A 19,025-nucleotide genomic window follows, 5' to 3' on the forward strand; every position below is an offset into this window, starting at 1 on the left:
TCTTCACATAGCTCTGTTCTACCACAAGTCTAGGTCTTTGTAGGTCAAGATGTGAAGAATTGAAACTGATAACAGCATGAACTGCAACATGCACTTTTGACACTGTAAATGTCCAAAAAGGAATCAGAAAGAGACTGAACTCTTGGGTCAAAACAGATCTAAATTGAACATTAAACCTGGTCATCATTAAGAGTATTACAGTTCTGGTGTTATTCCAGTTACATTGACACAAAGCTAAATCCAGAAAAGCTTCAGACATGAAGCATTCTTCAGCTTTGACATGTTAAGCAGTACAGTATCCCCACCCCCAGTCTGATAATACAACAAACAATAAAAGTGTGATGTAATACAGACTTCCTTGTATGAAGAAAGGACACCTGCCTCTTCCAGATGGAAATAAAGCTGTCACTGAGTAAGATGAAGTAAGACTAGTAATGAAGATAAACTTATCACTACTAACTTAACAAGGAAGAATTTCCTTTTAAACTAACAGACAACTAGCTATGCAACCAAGCAATTATCAATTGCCAAAATAAGCCCATCAGAAACTCAAATCAACATAAAAACTATCAAAAATCCAAGCATCTCATCATGCTTGGACATGATGGAATCATCCAGATTCCCTGTATTGAGTGTTGTTACCTTCTTTTTCCCTCTACCTACTTAGCTGCTCAGTTGCTAGCTCAGTGCAGCTGCCACAGCCCACAGCCCACTTCGTTTAGTGCCTTCAAGCAAACTGTAAGAACTGTAAGAAGTTCCTAGTCCTTCCCCCCACCACTCAAAACACAGTTCCTAATCTACCTTAATGAGTTTTAAAGCCTTCTTCCACCAATTAAAACAAATTTACTTGTATGTACACTTTTATTAAGCAAATATTTAGCAGTGGGGGGAAAAGGGAAAATAACTGGAAAAATTATCTCTGGCATCTTGCATTCAGTACATCGATACAGTTTGAAAATGTAACCGTGGTTCCACAGATGTTTGCAGACCTTAATCCACTCCTTGGCTGTATTAAAGGCCACAATTTGTTACAACAGGTTAAAATCAGATTAAATACATTAATTTAAAATAGAAAAAATACATTTATCCATGTTAAGCAATTATTAACATAAATATTCAAACTGAACTCCTATGTAGTTAAAAGTATTTTGTGCTTATTAAGTAACATGACTCCAACTTTGGCTGAGATGCACAGTATTTCAGAATAAAGAGCAATTATTGATTATGAAGACATAATTTGACCATGGGGCCTTTAACAGCAAATCCAAGGTTAGCTCAGCTCTACGAATGCTTAATGCACTCCCAATGTCAAAACAGAACAAAAAACCCAAACCAAAACACAATAACAAGGAGCTCTCAAAGATTTCAAACCACAATTTAAAATGAGTTAGCAAAATATATCCTTACAGTGGAGTTATTTGGATGTAAAATATAAAGCATATGAAAAATATTGAAGGAACAGATACTTAGGAAACATCAAAATACCCAGGCTTCAAAGGATTACTTTTAGTGGCATACACAATGTACTTTACATGTCCGTTTTCTTCTCAGTACATTTGCTAACAGTCTAAATTTGGTCTGGAGAAACTACTGGTTGGAGGTTGCCAGTTTTGCAGAAAGGATTTCAGTTTAGTGGGAAATGGAAGTGAGATCACTAATTGTTTCCTGTAAAGGTTTTAATATAAAAATCACTCAACTTTTGTAGCAACTTCTGAACTTTTTTTTTTTAAGACTTGAGATTCAAAGGCCCAAAATTATGACAGGCAGCGTGAATAATCTTTCCGGTCTTTTGCCTCTATCCCTGATGCAGATAGAAGACTGTCACCATACAGCCTACACAACTATCAACAACTGTTTTAATTTAGAAAAGTGAAAAACAAATAACATCACATAACTCATACAAGAATCTCCCAGAATGACAAATTGATAACTTTGTCCCATGTAAGAAATTAGGGAGAAACTTCAGTATTTTAGCAATTTGTACATTTTTTCCCAGTAACCACTTAGGCTTTCACATAGGTCAAAAGCTACAACAAGTATATTGTACCAAATAACTAGCAATTAACAGCTGAAACGTGACACTAAGTTAAACACAAGCTTATGCAAGTGCAAAGCTACTTTTAAAACTTGTTTCCAAAACTATCCCCATAGCAAGCAGGAAGGCTCTTACACCCATTGTATTAGCTCTGCAAGCACAACAAATCAGCAAAGGACAGTTCCTTATCATGTTACACATTCTTCCTTTAATGGAAGCTTCCTTTAATGGAATGAAATACCTGAAAAAAGTTATAAAGTTTCTTAGTTTCTTCAATGTTTCTTCTCCACTTCAAAAATTTATAGAAATTAGCATGCATTAAAGATATATTTAGAAAGGCTTCCTTTGCTCACATTTATTATAAAAATGTAAACAATAATCAGAACAAATATAAAATATTTACAATTCTATACTACTGCCGACTTTTTAAAAATATTATTTAACCTATTAAATTTTTCACCAAAAAGCTAAAATTAAGTAAACTTCCTGCATGTTAACATAACAGTGAATGGTAAGTTATAATTTTCAAAATTCATTGCCCCCAGACATAATGGAAATTGTCAAAAGAGTATCTCGAAAAATCTAGTCCCAGGTTTTCTCACTTCAGTTGTAAGGGAGACGGATTTTTGATCCCCATGTCTCCCATCCAAAAAGGAATGAAATTACTCATTCAAGGGGCAATTTATAATTTGTTAATAAAAACCAGATATCCTTTCACTTACAAAAGCATAGTTTGTATAAACACTCATGAATCTTTTCGCTGTTGTAGTCAACTTTATTTTGAAATACTGTGAATTGCAGCTGTCTTTCCATGTGGTTTCCTTCCCAATCCCTTAGAGAAGAAGTTATGCTGGCCTGCAGCCTTGTTGTTGGCTTGCAGTCACACACAGTCAAGTGGAGATGCTGTAAGTCCTTGTGAAGCAAATAAAATACTTGTTTTGCTTTTAGTTCTAAAAATTACTGTTTTTTCAATCAATTTTTCACCAGAAAGTGTGCTATAACCTTCCATAAGAATTCTATCTCTGGCCCTTTCAAACAATAAAAAGCCTCATAACAACCCAATGTATGCCAAAGACAATGAAGACATCAAAATTAGACTGCGTAACATATAACCAATCTAAACCCTTCAAAACCTTTACTGTGACACAGATGCAATGCTTGGCCTGGCTACAATTACTGGAAGCCCTGTCATTGCACATTCCCCAATGTTCCTAACACTGTCAGTTTTCTTACTTGACCACTGCCACAAACTCCAGAGCACACCCATGAGCCATCACCTTATTTCACAATTCCCTGTTTTTTCACTAGGCCCTACTGAGCAATCAGAACCAAATCAGTAGTTCAAAGCATAAAGCAGGAATTTTGTTCATATTAACAGAAGCAGGCATGGAAACCTTGCTAAAATCAATTAATCACTGCAATCACCCACAACACTAAAAGGTTAACCAGAACAATGCCCAGACTACCTTTGTACACAATCTTTCAAGATTTTACCTACTGACTAAATGCGTAGCTTTATTGAGGGCAAAACACTTGGAATTAGTAACAGAAACATTATTTAACTAACGAGAGAAAAAATATAAAAAAGTATAATAAGTAAATAAGCAACATCAGTAGTTAGTGCAAAGGTGAACAGTACGAGAATACTGGAATAATGTCATTTTGTGATTTAGGAGACACAGATTATGTTACTCAGTCAAGGTCTTCCATTTATAAATGGAGACAATATTTAGCTATTAGCAGTGTCACAAAGCTTGAAAAAGCTAAAAAAAGCATTAACCTTGATAGAAGTACCTTTACAGTACTGTTAGAGCCATTAAAAAGCTAATAATATTGAAATAATTGGAATATGATGGTCAACTACTCCTAGAAACATTCAGAATCCAAAATATAAAATGAGATAGGATTTTTCAGAATGAAGGAATGTCATCTAAATGTGAACATTTACAACACATTTTTAGAATTTTTGCAATTCGTACATTTTCTTTGCTTAAACTAGCATGAAGATATTTTACAGTAGCTTCTGATGGTAACATTTACAGCTCACACTGAAACTCTGTAATAAATTTTGTATTGACCAAATAAAGTTATTTGCACAGACAAGTTTATAGTTGAGGAGGCAACTCTATGAGAATGAAAAACAAAATTTGACTTACTGGTAAAATCACTGTGTGGACATCTAACCATATCCCGATAATGGTAAGCAAGCTACATGAAGATTTCTTATCTGCTCAGTTTCAGAAGGCAACAGATATACCACGCACTGGGACCAGGTTTCCTCTAATGGTTGTTTTTATTCACTCTCCAGGCATCTTGTGACATAAAAGCACTTTCGCAGATGAGGCACTGGTAGGTTTCTTTTATCCGCTTGTGTGATTTTTCAATGATTTTCCATTAAGATCCACTTGGTCACGGGACAATAAATACGTTTAAAACCACGATCCACATCATGACCCTTTCAATGGATTTGCTCAGCATCTTTTGGCTCTAGTGCTCTATTGCACATGTTGCAAAAGTGCTGCCTTCTCTCAGAACCCAGCTTTAAGGCACAAGCATCTTCCACAGAACGAGCTGACCCTTCACATCAAGCTTGCAGCTATTTTTGTTGTAATGTTTACACCTCCATTCAGCTTTAGCAGGTTTTACCTCCCCAGCAAAGGTCTGAGTTCTAACACTGTAAAATGATAGAGATGCTAAGAGTCACAGACTGGGCTTCTCCATCCTTTCTCTTGGAATATAGAAGAGAAGTCAGCACTGCAGGGTTCCTCAAGCTGCAAATGAGCTGCTGCTTCTCCAAACAAGGTGTTCACAGGAGTGAGAGGCATGAGGATTATGCTCAGGCTCATGTTACAATAGTGAGGACTCATATTTTGAGGCATCTGATACGCAGGCAACAGGACAGTTATTTTTTGCAAGAGTTTATTTGCTTTCATTATTTTCATCTCCCATGCCATATGACTCATTTTCACTTTCGTCCATTTTAGGATACCCTGAAATTTGACCTGCCATATCTGTCTCACACATTTGAGCCAGGTGCATCCTGATCTTAGTTTTGATCCTCCTTATTAAATGGCAGAGCTTGCATCTGTATATCTCCACCTGAAATATTTCTACCAGACCAGGCAATCTGGGCTTCAGAAAAGCACAGCGGCATGTTGTGATGTCCTTGAGGTGATGTGCAGGTGCATTGACAGAAACCATTGGTATTTGTAGTTAAATTCATTAATTTTCTGTAGTTGCTAGTAGATGAATCTACAAAAGACAATAAGCAAAAGAGTTAAAATTCACTTATCCAAACTGTAAGGAGTCTCTAAGGCACTCTAAGTGTCCTACCAAAAAGCTAATGTGCAGTGAAATCCAAATTCAGATTCCAGTCCTCAGGATGTCCACAGATTTTAAGACTATCTGAAAGAAGTGAGAATTCTTCATGAGAACAACGATGCCATAAATGACTACTCAAGTCACCTGTTGAAATTAAAAATTAATACAGATTAATAATTTTATGGCATTTCTGTGTTAAGTTTAACAGCAGCTCCTGTTAAGAGAGCACGGCAATTAGTAATTTTAAATCTAATACTGATCTTAAAAGCCAAGCACGCTGGTGAGAAATCTGCACCCCTCCAACCCAACAGCCATCATCACATGCACATCCCAAACACAGCCCAACATCCCGCCGCCAAAGCCCACCGGCCTTTTCCCAGCAGCCTGGAAAGGCAAATTAGGCGGAACAACGCCTTACAACAAGACCATGAAATCACAGAATGGTTTGAGTTGGAGAGGACCTCGAAGATCACCCAGTTCCAACCTCTGTGCCATGGGCAGGGACACTAGAACAGGTTGCTCCAAGCTCCAGCCAAGCCAGACTTCAACACTCACGGCGATGGGGCATCCACAGCTTCTCTGAACAACCTATTCCAGCGCCCCCCGTCCCCGCTCCCCACCCCTGGATATCCCAGCCAACGCCACTCACTCCCAGCCGCCTCCATTCCCGCCGCCTCCCCCGTGACGCCCCTGGGGGAGGAGGCGGAGCCTCCGCCGCGCTCGCGGCCCCGCGCGCGGGATTCACTTCCGGCCCCGCGCCACCCCCCCCTTCCCGGCGGCGGCGGCGGCAGCGAAGGAGTTCGGAAGTTCAAAATGGCCGCCGCGGCCGAGCCCGAGCAGCGACCGCCCGAGTAAGGGACCAGCTGGGGCTGGGGGGGAGTCTCTTCGCCGCGGCTCCTCGGGGAGGAGGAGGGAGGCGGAGGGAGAAGCGCGGGCGAGGGGATTGAAGCGGGGGGAATACACACACGGGACGGGGAGGACGAGAAGCGGCCCGGGTGGAAGTGGCGAGGGAGGAGGAGGGGATGAGGAGAGGAGGATGGGGGAAGGCGGCCGCCCCGGGGCAGAGTGGTTGCTGTAGGAGCGGCTGGGCTCGCGGCGAGGCGACCCGTCGGGGCCGGGGACACTGCGTTCGCCCGTGGATCCGGGAGGGCCGCGCGGGAGGGGGAAGGGAAGGGAAGCGGCGCCGGGAGCGGCGGGCGCGTGTCCCCGGGAGTCCCGCGTGCGCCTTCCCGCCCCAGGGGCGCTGCGGCCACGGGGAGCGGCGATCGCCGCTGGGGAACCGGGTTTGCCGGACAGTGGGACGAGGCTGTGTTGGGGGGGCGCCTCCTCCGCGTGGCTGCGAGGCCGCCGCCGCCCGGCGCGCAGGACTTGGGCATCCTGAGGTGGCTCCGGGCCGGCGCTGTCCGGGATTTCCCCCCCCCGCCACTCACACCCCCCCACCCCCCCACACACGCCCTGTCCGAGCGGGGCCGGGGGCGCTCCGGGCCAGCGGGTGCCTCGGTGGCGCCCCGGGGCCGCGGAGCCGCTGCCCGCCCTGCGGCGAGCCCACCTCCCGCCCGCCTTCCTTCCCCCGGGCCCCGCCGCTCTCGCGGTAGGGAAAGTGCCTGTGCTGCGGGAAGCAGAAAGCGATTTGTTGCCGCCAGCCCCTCCTTCCAGCCCTCGAAATGACTGGCAACTCCCGGCTCCCGTTGGGAAGCGGAGATCGAGCTGCCGCCTCCCCGCCAGACCGGGGCTCCCGGGCGTGCGTTTTCCTGGCACCCTGGTTAGTGCCGTGTGGTTTGGGTTTGTCCGCACTCAGAAGGTCGTGAACACAGTCTTCTGGAAATTTTGCCCGGAGTTAACATTGTGATATATAAATAATTGTGATTCGTGGAACAAATGGGTGATTACATCAAAATAAAACAAACGGATTGTAAAACTTAATTACACCCCCATAAAGAAATAAAACAGACCCTCACAAGGTCAGGAGGCCTAAAACCTCCTTACTATCCTAAGGATAAAATATAGTAGAACTTTAAATCTTTAGGCGCCTGTTCGTCCAAGAATGCATGAATTATGACTGGTTGTAGAGATAACCCTTTTAGCTTTAGCTGTAAGAAAACCCATATATTAAATATTTAGCAAAAACCTGTAGAATGTATATGTATATGATATAATTAATATGCATGAAGTAGCTAAGATAAATACTAAATGTACCCTGTAGTAGGGGTGTGCAGATTTGGGAAACTGGTCTCATTTCTGTCACCCAGCCGGCTGCTTGCTTTTACCATATAATAAACTATTATTCGAAACTTATAAAAACTCGAGACTTTGTTTATCACAACATCCTAATGATTACTCCATCGCTCTTCTTCGCTATATAAATATTTTAGCTGTATAAACTGCTTTCTGTATTTTTTCTGCCTTAAAAAGTTTTGATTTGATGCTTGATTTTATTGTTGATCGTGGGAGTGGAAAACGAGTGAGGAAATGGGGTGAGTGTACGTGTGAACTATGTAAAACACATGAGTGTTTACTATTGCATAGAGAAAGTTAACTAAGTGATAAGATAGCAGCTGACGATAGGAACCTTGTATGTAGGAAAAGATGGGTGAAATCTCTTTGCAAATCCTTATGAACTTCCTATCATTCTTCTTTTTGAATTCTGAAGTAGGAAAAAGTAGGGCTATAACAAGATCATGTCACAATTTGTCTCTATTTAAAGCCATTAGTGCCTAAACATGCACATACTAAACTACCTCATCACCTTCTAAAATCTTCTTAAAAGGTTTCTCATCCATGTCAATACACCTCTGAAGCGTTTAAATGAAGTAAAAGTTTATCCACATTTTGGTGGAATTACTTGAAATGAACATGAAGAAAATCTGAACTATTTTGTGCATATTAATGAACTTAATAGTAATTTTATTGTTGAGTTACAGAGACAGCTGGCAGTTGTATTGGCAGTCTGTAATGGCCTGAGATATTGCTAGGGTGTTATATCTCATCTGGTGCCTTCTCTGCCAGCTTACTTTTCCAGAATTTAAGATGAGGTTATTACATAACTTTAAAATACATGCGATATAATAAAATAACTTCCTTAAAGATTTCATTGTCACTTTCTGCTATTAAGAGAAGGAAGACTTTGCTACAGTATCCTGTATCCAACTAAAAGAAATCTTGAAAGACGCATAGTACCCTTAAAATTCTCCTTGTGACATTTCTTTGCCCTTTAACCAACTTATATCACAGACATACTTGCTCGGGACTGCAAATACAAGTGGAAGTTCTGCATTTAATACTTTTACTTTCCTTTTTTTTTTTTTCTTTTCTGCCCAATGCAACTTAGAGTAAGTTCTTTTTAAGGCAGATTTTCCTCTTTTGTTCTGATATTCTCTTGTCGTAATGGTGTGCAGTATCAGGAGGATGCAATTAAGAAAAAACCCTTTCTATGTACCTTGAATAAGCAGAAGTAGTGGTGAAGATCTAAAAGAAAAGGCGTGTAGCATTCTGACTGAAGTCTCTGAATATTGCATGTTTTTAACTCAAGCAGTCCCTTAGCAAGTTTCTCATTTCTGAGCACTAAAGTGTTAATGGTTTTAGCAAATAATTTTAGTGTATGTTGCAGAAAAGTCTGTATTATTACTAGCTCTAGAATTTGCATTAACTCAAGCTGGAGAGAGTCAGTAACTGTGCGCTGTTTGAAGACCCTGTCCTGAATTAGGATGACACTAACCAAATTTATAGTGAGGTGCTGTCCTTTAGACCTGGCTTACAGTATCTCTGATACATTTGTTCTACCAGATCATTGATCATAACCTTAAGAAACAATTGTCATATGAAACTAGTACAGTTCAGAAGATAATTTTAACATTTCTGTGTACATTCACCCCCTGCTTCTGACTGTCATGTGTAGGGGATTTGTTTTCAACTAATGAGGCCTGGGATATAGAAAGAGCAACATTTAAGTTCTTAAAGTATTAGCTAGTTTGCTTAGTAAGCTAATATTAGCTTAGTTTGTAGAAAGGTGAGCTCTGGCACCTGTAATATTTGGAAACAGATTTCAAAAGGCAAATGTCTGTCTTAACACAGTAACTTGATTGATGTTCTGAAGGAGATCAGGAGGTATTTTTTAAACAGTGTAAAAAACCTATAGTTAAGCCAGTTTCACTGTCTATGGAAGATAATACAAGGGAATGTGTAACATCAAGTCTAAATTTTGTCATTTTCAAAGTTTCTACCTGAAGAAATTATACTTAATTTAAACTATTCTTTTTAGAAGAAACACTGCATATTATTATTATTTGAATAACCTGCTGCAGACTTATTTTCAGCTGTTTCACTCAATGCCATTTTACAGGTAGAAAGATTACCACACTTTTTTCAAAGCTGCTATCTGCTGTATAGTGTCAGAAAGCTGCTCTGAAATTAGACTTCCTTAATTTATACTGTTCCTCAATAGTGTTCCCTGCCTTGCATAAATAATACAAATGTGTAAGAAGAGTTCTTGATTTTCTAACAGGTGTGTACACTTACAGAAAGAAGATTCAGTTAAGGGAGTCAGTCAGCTCTGAGTGAGATTTTACAAGAAGGTTTTGTTAGCTGGTCAGCATCATCCCTTGAAATAAATTTTGATCTTTGGAGCACAACTGTTTTCTACCGTTGGAAAATACTTTTAAAATCCATAGCTTGGGTTAGGCATTGGAGTGGAACAGCAAGTGAAAAAGATAATGATGGACTGACAAGATATGTAAATATGCAGCACTGTTGTATGTTATTACAGATATTGTCGGCATTGAATCTAAAGGTGTGAGCATTGATTCCACCCACATATCTTGTTTTGTCAGTGCATTTGCTGTATCTTCCTTCCGTAGTATTTTGCTGTGCAGCAGTAGCTGTCTGTGAGGAACTGTATCTGCTGTTACAACTTAGTTAAATTAGTCGTACATTTTTAATTCTCCCAAAGGTAAGTGATTAAATGCCAGTTAGTTTTTGTGATAAAAAAGGTTGTTGACTTAACATGAGATAAAAGACTGCAGCAAGTTGATAGTACTGATCTCTTTATTTTTTTGCAGGGTTGAGGATGCTGAGGCATCCGAGAAAAGTGTAAATGAAGAAAATGGGGAAGTATCAGAGGCAGACCAACCTCAGAACAAGCACACCCGACACAAAAAAAAGAAACACAAACACCGAAGTAAACACAAGAAACATAAACATTCTTCAGAAGAAGATAAGGACAAAAAACATAAACACAGACACAAACATAAGAAACATAAATGGAAAGAGGTGGCTGATGCCTCTGACAAAGAAGATGGACCAGCTAAAAGAACTAAAATTGATTTTTTAGCTCCTCTGGAAGACTTGGAGAAACAAAGAGCATTATTGAAAGCTGAACTTGAAAATGAATTAATGGAAGGAAAAGTCCAATCTGGGATGGGATTAATATTACAAGGTTATGAGTCAGGATCTGAAGAAGAGGGGGAGATTAATGAAAAAGCACGAAATGGAACGAGGCCTACAGCAAAGTCAAACACTAAGGGGAAATTAGAACCTGTGGACAATAAAACTAGTTCCAAGAAGGCAAGTAAGAGTGAATCAAAAGAAAGGACTAGGCACAGGTCTGACAAAAAGAAAGGCAAGACAGGAGTTGATGGAGTCAAAGAGAAGACAACTAGAAGCAAGTCGAAAGAAAGGAGGAAATCCAAAAGCCCTTATAAGAGAAGTAAGTCTCAAGATCAGACAAGGAAATCTAGGTCCCCAATGCTTAAGAGGAGATCTCAGGAGAAAAACAGAAAGTCTAAATCTCCTCCAGAGGATAGAAATAAGGCCGATGATAAAAGTAAATCAAGAGATCGCAGAAAGTCTCCAGTTGTTAATGAAAACAAAAGCAGAGATCGTGGCAGAAAATCTAAATCTCCAACAGAACTAAGAAGCAAATCCAAAGATAGAAGATCACGGTCCAAAGATAGAAAACCTAGGAGATCAGAGACTGACAAAGAAAAAAAGCCAATTAAATCTCCTTCTAAAGATGCTTCTTCAGGGAAAGAAAACAGGTCCCCCAGACGACCTGGCCGTAGCCCAAAAGGAAGAAGCTTATCTCCCAAACAACGTGAAAAGTCAAGAAGAAGCAGATCCCCTCTCTTTAATGATCGCAGATCTAAACAGAGTAGATCCCCCTCTCGAACCCGGTCTCCAGTTAGAAGACTGAGGAGTAGATCTGCAGAAAGGAAAAGAAGAGAATCAGAAAGGAGGCGTCTTTCTTCTCCCAGGTAGCTTAAAGATGTCATGAGCCATTGCAAAAATGCATCATGGGATGAAATATCTTCTAGTTCAGTGCTTACCTCCTTGTTTTATTCTGAAAATAGCTATTAAAAAAAGTAATCAGGTTGTGCGTTATATTGTGAGCTTACTTTGTATGTACTTAGTTTTTTTAAAGATACTCCCAGCTGTCAGACAGGCACATGCAGCTTGTGGTTGTTAAAGTGCTAAGTTATTTTCTGCTCACACCATTACTGGGAACAAGTTTTATAACTCGATGTTCTCCTTTCTATCACTTAGTTGGATTCAGAATTTGGCTTCTATTCTGTTTCTTTGTTAGTAGTTCTGTTGCTTTCAGAAATTTCTTTGGAGTGAGAGTCCTCTGTACTTTTACATATTACTGTTGGCTAAAAGTGGGTAATTAACCCCATTTTCGACTCAAAACCCTAAGATAGAGTCAGTATGCATGAATGTAAGCAAAACTTCTATATCAAGATGTTCCTCTCAGTCTTTTTTTTTTTTTCTTTTAAAAATACTGTGTATTTTTCATCTGCTAGAGGGATGGTAGTGTTGCTTTGTTATCAGACTGTTGTATATAATTAACATGTTTTGCATACACTTAAAGGAGAAGAATGGAAATCTATTTAGTGTATGGGTTTAGCCTTGGCATTGTTTAAAGAAGACAATTAAGCCTAAGAAAGCAGTTACCTTCAAATTGCTATGAAAGCTAATAATGCCTGGATGGTAAGTTTCCAGGAAGAGAACAATATAAGTGTATGCATTTTTGGAAGTTAACTCATTAGCTGTAAAAAGTTCAAGAGGCAGAAGAGTTCAGCAGTGCATAATGAATGTTTTGAAACTTTCTATCATGGGATTTAGCTTCACCGAGTCTGAGAATTAAGAACGAAGAAGTATAAATTTTAAACTGGAATTAAAACCACAAAGACTGAGCTCAGTAAATAAGCACCAAAAAAATGTGAGGGTCTTTCAGCCTTAATCACTGAAGGTTACTCTGGTTTCAAGTATGGGGTATCTTCAGGTACAGGGTATCTTCAGGTTCTTTGGAGAATGGCCCCAGTGGTGTGAATCAGATTAGGTAAATGTTGTAAATGCTAGCAGTTTATCTGGCTGCTTTCTGGTGCATCAGGAATGTATTGGCACAACCACCTATTTTTTTGGCATAGTATTTGGCTTTTCTTCTGTAACATTTTGCATCTTTCAGTTTTCCTTCTTCATGACAGCTTGCATCGCAGCCAGTTTGAATTGGTTGTCTAGACACTTCAAGTGATGCATGTGTCTAGAATTTTACTGTCAAATCCTGTAACTCTGTGGTGAGCAGCATGTGAGTGGGGGACTAAGAAATATTTTCTGCTGGAAGTGTTTGCAGATCTGCAGAAATAATGTTTCTTTGTAGGACATCTGAACTTATTCCAGCTATGTTAGAGTTTTAACTACCTGTAATTACTCAAACTGCCAGAGAATTTCAGGAGCTTTCATGAAGAGTTTTGACAAAAAAATCCCAGTAATTTTAAGTTTGTTTCCAGTGTTCTAATCATGTACGACACTTCTCAGGTCTTTGACTGAAGTTATTTATTATATGATGTTACTATGAATTCTTAATCAACTTCTACTTTTTATCTCATCCCTGTGATGCCTGAACTGGTTTATTTTTTGTAACAGATATTTTGATTGGGTTTTGGCAGTACAACCACTTCATTAGCCAGGAAGCCTGGAACTCAGTTCATCCTGTGACTTTTCGTGTAATATTGTTCACAAGAACATAATACAAATTAATTGGGCTAAAGGTATCAACCTATTCAAGCATTTGAGTACAGTAATTTTTCGAAGAAACTGCCAATACTCTGCATATGTGTAAATTTTCCTTCTGCCCCAGTGTTTACTATTTTGCATCAGTTCTGTATGCCTGATCATTATATATAGCTAAGGTAACTGAAGCTGATCCAGCTGTCTCAAAACAAACAAACAAAATTACAGAATGAGTGCAATTAATCTTTCAGACCCAAGATATTTTGTTCATTGATGAGATATAGCATCTGTAATAAGTTGTTCCAATTTGATTAAAAAAATCGAAAAAATAAGGAGTGGGGAAAAAAAATTAAATAGAGTAGCAACATTTTCTTTGAAATAGTGTGGACCTATTTTCCAAGAATTTCTGATGCTGCCTCATTAGAATAGTTCTTAAACACTTTTAACTTATATTCATTCCAGTTTTTGATTGAAGTCTTGCTGTCTTGCAGTTAAGCTTTTTAATGTTGTCCCATCAAGGATTTTTTTCTGGAATAATTGTGAATGCACAAGAATGAACAAATTTTGAGTAATATATAGAATCAAGCTTGAATTATTTTTTTAATTTGAGAAGGGTTAGTTTACATGATAATTAAGAATTCTAGTTTTCATCTGCTGTATTAGAATGTGTGAAATGTTGAAGCCATGCAGCTCTAGTGCCCCAGTTGAAATAGACATCAATGTCACTACTGTGAAGTAGCATGATCCTAAGCATAAATTTCAATACTATGTTGTAAAGATGCTGAAATAATCCTCAGTAATAAGGTTTTGGGTTTTATGTATTGTTTAAATACTGTTTCTGATAAACATGAAAACAGGCCACTATTTATGTAAGTCCTAAAAAACAAGCTTTGTTTTAAAACCTCTCTTAGTTGCATGGTAGTAATTAGCAAGCTGTTTCCATACTTGTCCTGAACTAGTCCGATGTGTGGGCACATACTTCCCAGGGTGGGGAGAGACACACAGGAAGGGCAACCACCTTTATGGCGTACTTATCCATCTCTCTCTCAGAAGCCCATCTGGTGGTCCCTCACCTGCAGTAAGACTTTTTCAAGTGAGTATTTAGAGGGAACTGTGATTTTTGTTGTTTTCAGCTTGCTCCTGATTTTTACTGCCACTCTCTTCCTCTGTTTTAAGAACACGGACCAGAGATGATATTTTGTCAAGACGTGAAAGATCAAAAGATGTTAGCCCTCCCAGCAGATGGTCCCCATCCAGAAGAAGGTCTCGGTCCCCCATTAGACGGAGATCTCGCACACCCCTTCGGCGTAGCCGATCTCCAAGGAGGCGGAGTAGATCTCCTCGGAGAAGGTAAACACAACCCTGTATTTTCAAGTGTATTTTGTAAAGTATTATTAGAAGAGTAAGGACTGCTATCTTGTCTGTAAAGACTATGGGGGTTTTTTGTCCATGTTTATATGTGTTAACATAGTTGAATTCATTTTATTCTCCATGAATTGTTTTATTACTTGGAGTCATTACGTACCTTTATGTTTTACGAATAGATTTTCCTTCTTTTCTTCAAAAAAACAAACCAAAAACCCCAAGATCTAAATCCTTCTTACTATCAACAGGGATAGAGGCCGAAGAAGTAGATCTCGCCTTCGAAGGAGGTCCAGGTCACGTGGTGGCCATAGACGTAGGAGCAGAAGCAAAGTTAAGGAAGACAAATTTAAAGGTAGTCTTTCTGAGGGTATGAAAGCTGAACAGGAGTCTTCATCAGATGAAAAGTAAGAATTAATTTCTAACTTGCATTGATTATTTAAAAGCTATAATTCCACTGATACTGAGAATGAACTAATACTTATCTTCATGGTGTAGTTTTTGAGTTGTTACCTAAAACCTTAATCATGTTTTAGTACTTGTGATCTTGTCAAATTACTGTTGAGATGTTCTGAAAAACTTTGGAATATGCAAAAAATATCAAGACCTTGGCTAGTGGGTAGACCTGAGAGAATGATATATCACTAGGTTTGTTAATTCAGCTTGATCAGTATCTTGTGGAAACTTTTGGTGTGATTATTAAAGCTTACTGCTCAAGGAAAATTGTAATAGCTGAAAGCATTCGTTGCTGTCTGCAAATTGTGTTTATATTTGCTAAATATCTACTTATTCAATTGTGCAAGACTATGCATTCTTAATCAAATTATTAAGGATGCTGCAGTGAAAATGAACAAGGTTTTTTGTTTTTTTGTTTTCTTTTAAAAGGCTGCTGTTAATTGTTTGCAATTAAAAATGATCTACAGAATGTCCCAATGAGATACTAAGAGATAAATCTTCTCTGTAAGGAGATGTAAATATACACACTGGGATTCAATACACAGTAGCTTTCTGAGTCAGTTGAACAATATTGTTCAATATCTTCTGTGCTTTCTACACCAAAGAACTGTGTTTGGTTACATTCAGTAGATAATCTTCTGTTTATGAGGTTATATAAAAAATAATCATGTTTTCATAGTCTTGAAGACTTTGATTTGGAAGAAGAGGATGAAGAAGCAGAGATAAGACAAAGGAGATTACAGCGACAAGCAATTGTTCAGGTATATGGTTACAGACACTAATTTTATGTTTGTAGTGTAAAATGTTGGGATAAAGTAAGGTTCTTTGCCTATTGCTACCTTACAATAGTAATTACTGTTGCTATATTTTTCCAATTAATTAATTGTAAATGTTAGTCTCTGTTAAACTTTACACTTCTATTGAAACAGCACTGCTTTTAAGACTGAAGTGATTCTTCTGTGAGTCATTTTTTGCTTCACTTAAACATCTCTGACAGTCTTAGGACATGTTAAAAATATTCTTACTTTATTTTCATTTGTAGAGTTTCTTCGTAGCTATATCATTGATATAATAATGTCAGTGTAGCTCTAAGTTACATATCGGTTTTTTTCAAGTAGAAGTTGTCCTTGTGAGTTTCCAAAGTTTCATAAAGCCGCTGGCGTGGGTTCCTCCCTTAAGGTGGAATATGTATCAGTAATCACAGATGTAATACGGGATTGAGACCCCTGACAGGGAGCTGTGACCAAAGGGAATGAAATTGTAGAGCACAACTCAGGTATCTCTTTTCAAGGGTGGAATTTGGCACACAATTAGAACATAGCAAGCAAAATGCTGTAGCATATTTATTTAATGATGTACAAAGCCACTGGTTTTAGTGTACTGCTTATTTAAGTAGCACTAAAAATACCGCTCATTATTTGAGCTTTATGCAAAGCCCACTGTAAAATCCTTCAAAACTATGACTGAGAAAAACCATATAAATTCTTATTAAAGGCCAGTTACACCTGATGTTGGTGCCTGCAGGAAGAAAATTCCAGAGCTGCATTCCCTAAATGAAAACCTCTGCTTGTATTATTGAATAGTTTGACTTTGATAACTGAGTGGTATCAGCGTTTATTCAACTTGATTTTTAGCTTTTGGGATAGGAAGTGAGGTTTGTATAATTTTGTAGAACTTAAAGCTAAAAAAATTGTAAAGATGTTTGAATTTTTTTAATGCTTCTGAAATTTTTCAACATGAATGAATGAATAAATAGGATTTCCAATTCAAATATAAAACATGAATCTAAAAAACTGCTTTTCTCTATCGTAACACTAATAAAAATGGGAAAGGTTCTAGAATGCAAGACATAATTAATTTTTCCTCTGAGGCTGTTTCAACGTTTGTGTGCCTGAATGGCTTAGTAATAAATCTGTTGCTGCTGACGGTTTGTTGTGCATAACCAAGTAGTTAATTTTCGATAATAATCACTTTTTATAGAAATGTGAAGTCCTAAAGACACCCATGAATTTTTCAGTCTTATGGTCTGGGCTGTGGTGCATTGTGAAAAAAAAGTCAATTTTCAAAAGTTGTATCCCATTCTGCAAATAGTCTTGTCTTTAGAGATGTAGGTGATTCTGAAGGCAAAGATTAAGGTTTAGCACAAACCATTGAAAGGGTAGGTATGAAAATGCTTAAATTGTGATAAGCTGTGATGGAGACATTAAAAATTGAATTTATTTTTAGAAATACAAGGGCCAGACAGAAGACAGTAATATATCTGTACCATCTGAACCAAGCAGTCCTCAAAGTAGTACACGTAGTCGCTCGAATTCGCCTGACGACATACTAGAAAGAGTAGCTGCTGATGTTAAGGAGTACGAACGGGAAAACGTGGACACATTTGAAGCATCAGTAAAAGCCAAGCACAACCTCATGACAGTTGAACAGAACAACGGTAAGATTCTGAAATCTGTCTAATGCAATTTATGAAAGCTCAGGCATTTGCTTAGTTTCTTTACATACTTCCAGACTTGGAAGTAGGTTGACATTTTGGATGGAATTTATGAACGTTTTCACAAATATTATGGTACTAAAGATAAAAGATTAAAATAAAGCTTCCTCATTAGGAAGGATAATATGAGTAGAACTTGTTCTCTATATTTCTAATAACTCTTAACACAATTTGGGCTATACCTTTGGAAGAGCAAATAGCAATGTCTGTCTTTATAGTTAAGAATCACCTTTCCAAATTTTTTTTTTTCACTCATGCACGTTGTTTTCTTAGAAGCTTAATGTAGCCTAGTCTTTATTTTGGGTGAGCTGGAGATTATGCTTCCCTTCATATAATCAATTGTACAGCAATATTAAAATAAAATAAATCTTGATGTAAAACTTGCCTTTTGTCAGCAGCAGCAAAGGGAAAATGGAGCATCTCTGAGTGCACAGTGTAATATTGAAAATCTGCTGCTTTTTTTGTCTTTTGAAAGTGGATTACTGTACATCTTCCAAGTAGTCAAAGGTGTGTCTAGCTGCTGTGTGGTCATACATGAGATAGTTTAAACTACTTAAGTTTCTCTTTACAGTTTAGTTGCAAGAGCACTGTTTAAACAAGGGCTGTGGAACCTGCCCAGCCCCTCAGAGGGAAATAGTTGGATAGTGGGTTGTATTTCATGTCATGCACCACACATATCTTTGGGGGCTAAATACACTGTCTTCTAGTGGATGCTTCTCTTCCAATTAATGAAGCTGTGTCTCTTTGGGATTGCTGTACTGCTCTGTAGTTTGTCCTGGTGTTCCCTTGAGGAGTGTGTTTTCAGATTGTTCTCCTACAACAGTTGTGAAAAGAACTGTCCTATGCACTTTATTTGCATACCACGACTTTAGACTTAGTCTTCTTATGTGTAACGGACAATAAATTGTTTGAGTTTTGTCTAAGCATGTACTGCTCTCTAATTTTGTGTACTAAAGCATATGAAAATATAACCCTTAACTACATAGACATTTTCCACATAGACACATGAAAAAAGTTTCTAAAAACACATCAGTTACACTCAAGTCTTGGAATTTTTCATTTAGTGGTGGGATCCTGGGTCGGAGGTGGCTGTAACAACAGCTGAAAGCAGTGAAGTATGTTTCTTTGCAAAAACCATTCTTTCTCCATCCTGACTTTTTACAGGGCCAGAGTAATAAGTTGCTAAGAAACTAGGTAATAACTCATTGTAGCCCAATGCAAGTGTGAGTAATCGGAACTAAAATGAAAATTTGAGGAAGTTTCTGGAAGGGTCTGTAGCTCAGAACAGTGGTGTAACCTGTCTCCCCACAAGTGTCAGGTGATGGGTCTATATCTTGAAACAGCAGTATCAGC

At 38.6% G+C, this 19,025-nt stretch overlaps 1 protein-coding gene and 1 long non-coding RNA gene across 6 annotated transcripts in view; one reads left to right on the forward strand and one right to left on the reverse strand.

Moving 5' to 3' along the window:
• The window catches only part of LOC135418306 (uncharacterized), a 23,313-nt gene extending 17,177 nt beyond the window's left edge, over positions 1 to 6,136 (reverse strand). The window contains exons 1-3 of the long non-coding RNA XR_010432388.1: positions 6,006 to 6,136; positions 5,369 to 5,500; positions 4,192 to 5,287 (exon numbers count right to left, since the gene is read on the reverse strand). This is a non-coding gene — a long non-coding RNA (uncharacterized LOC135418306). The remainder of the gene's footprint in view (positions 1 to 4,191; positions 5,288 to 5,368; positions 5,501 to 6,005) is intronic.
• Positions 6,089 to 19,025, forward strand: part of PRP4K (pre-mRNA processing factor kinase PRP4K) — a 25,442-nt gene continuing 12,505 nt past the window's right edge. For 4 of the 5 annotated variants that reach the window (XR_010432363.1, XR_010432364.1, XR_010432366.1 and 1 more), the window contains exons 1-6: positions 6,089 to 6,207; positions 10,411 to 11,604; positions 14,537 to 14,710; positions 14,974 to 15,129; positions 15,858 to 15,939; positions 17,405 to 17,615. Coding sequence is in view for 1 of the 5 variants with exons in the window: in XM_064663388.1 (XP_064519458.1) it covers positions 6,170 to 6,207; positions 10,411 to 11,604; positions 14,537 to 14,710; positions 14,974 to 15,129; positions 15,858 to 15,939; positions 17,405 to 17,615 (1,855 nt within the window). In the remaining 4 variants the exon portion in view is untranslated. The remainder of the gene's footprint in view (positions 6,208 to 10,410; positions 11,605 to 14,536; positions 14,711 to 14,973; positions 15,130 to 15,857; positions 15,940 to 17,404; positions 17,616 to 19,025) is intronic. The other variant, XR_010432367.1, reaches the window with a different exon arrangement.

Source organism: Pseudopipra pipra, chromosome 1 (genome assembly GCF_036250125.1).
Source record: "Pseudopipra pipra isolate bDixPip1 chromosome 1, bDixPip1.hap1, whole genome shotgun sequence".
Taxonomy (NCBI): Eukaryota; Metazoa; Chordata; class Aves; order Passeriformes; family Pipridae; genus Pseudopipra; species Pseudopipra pipra.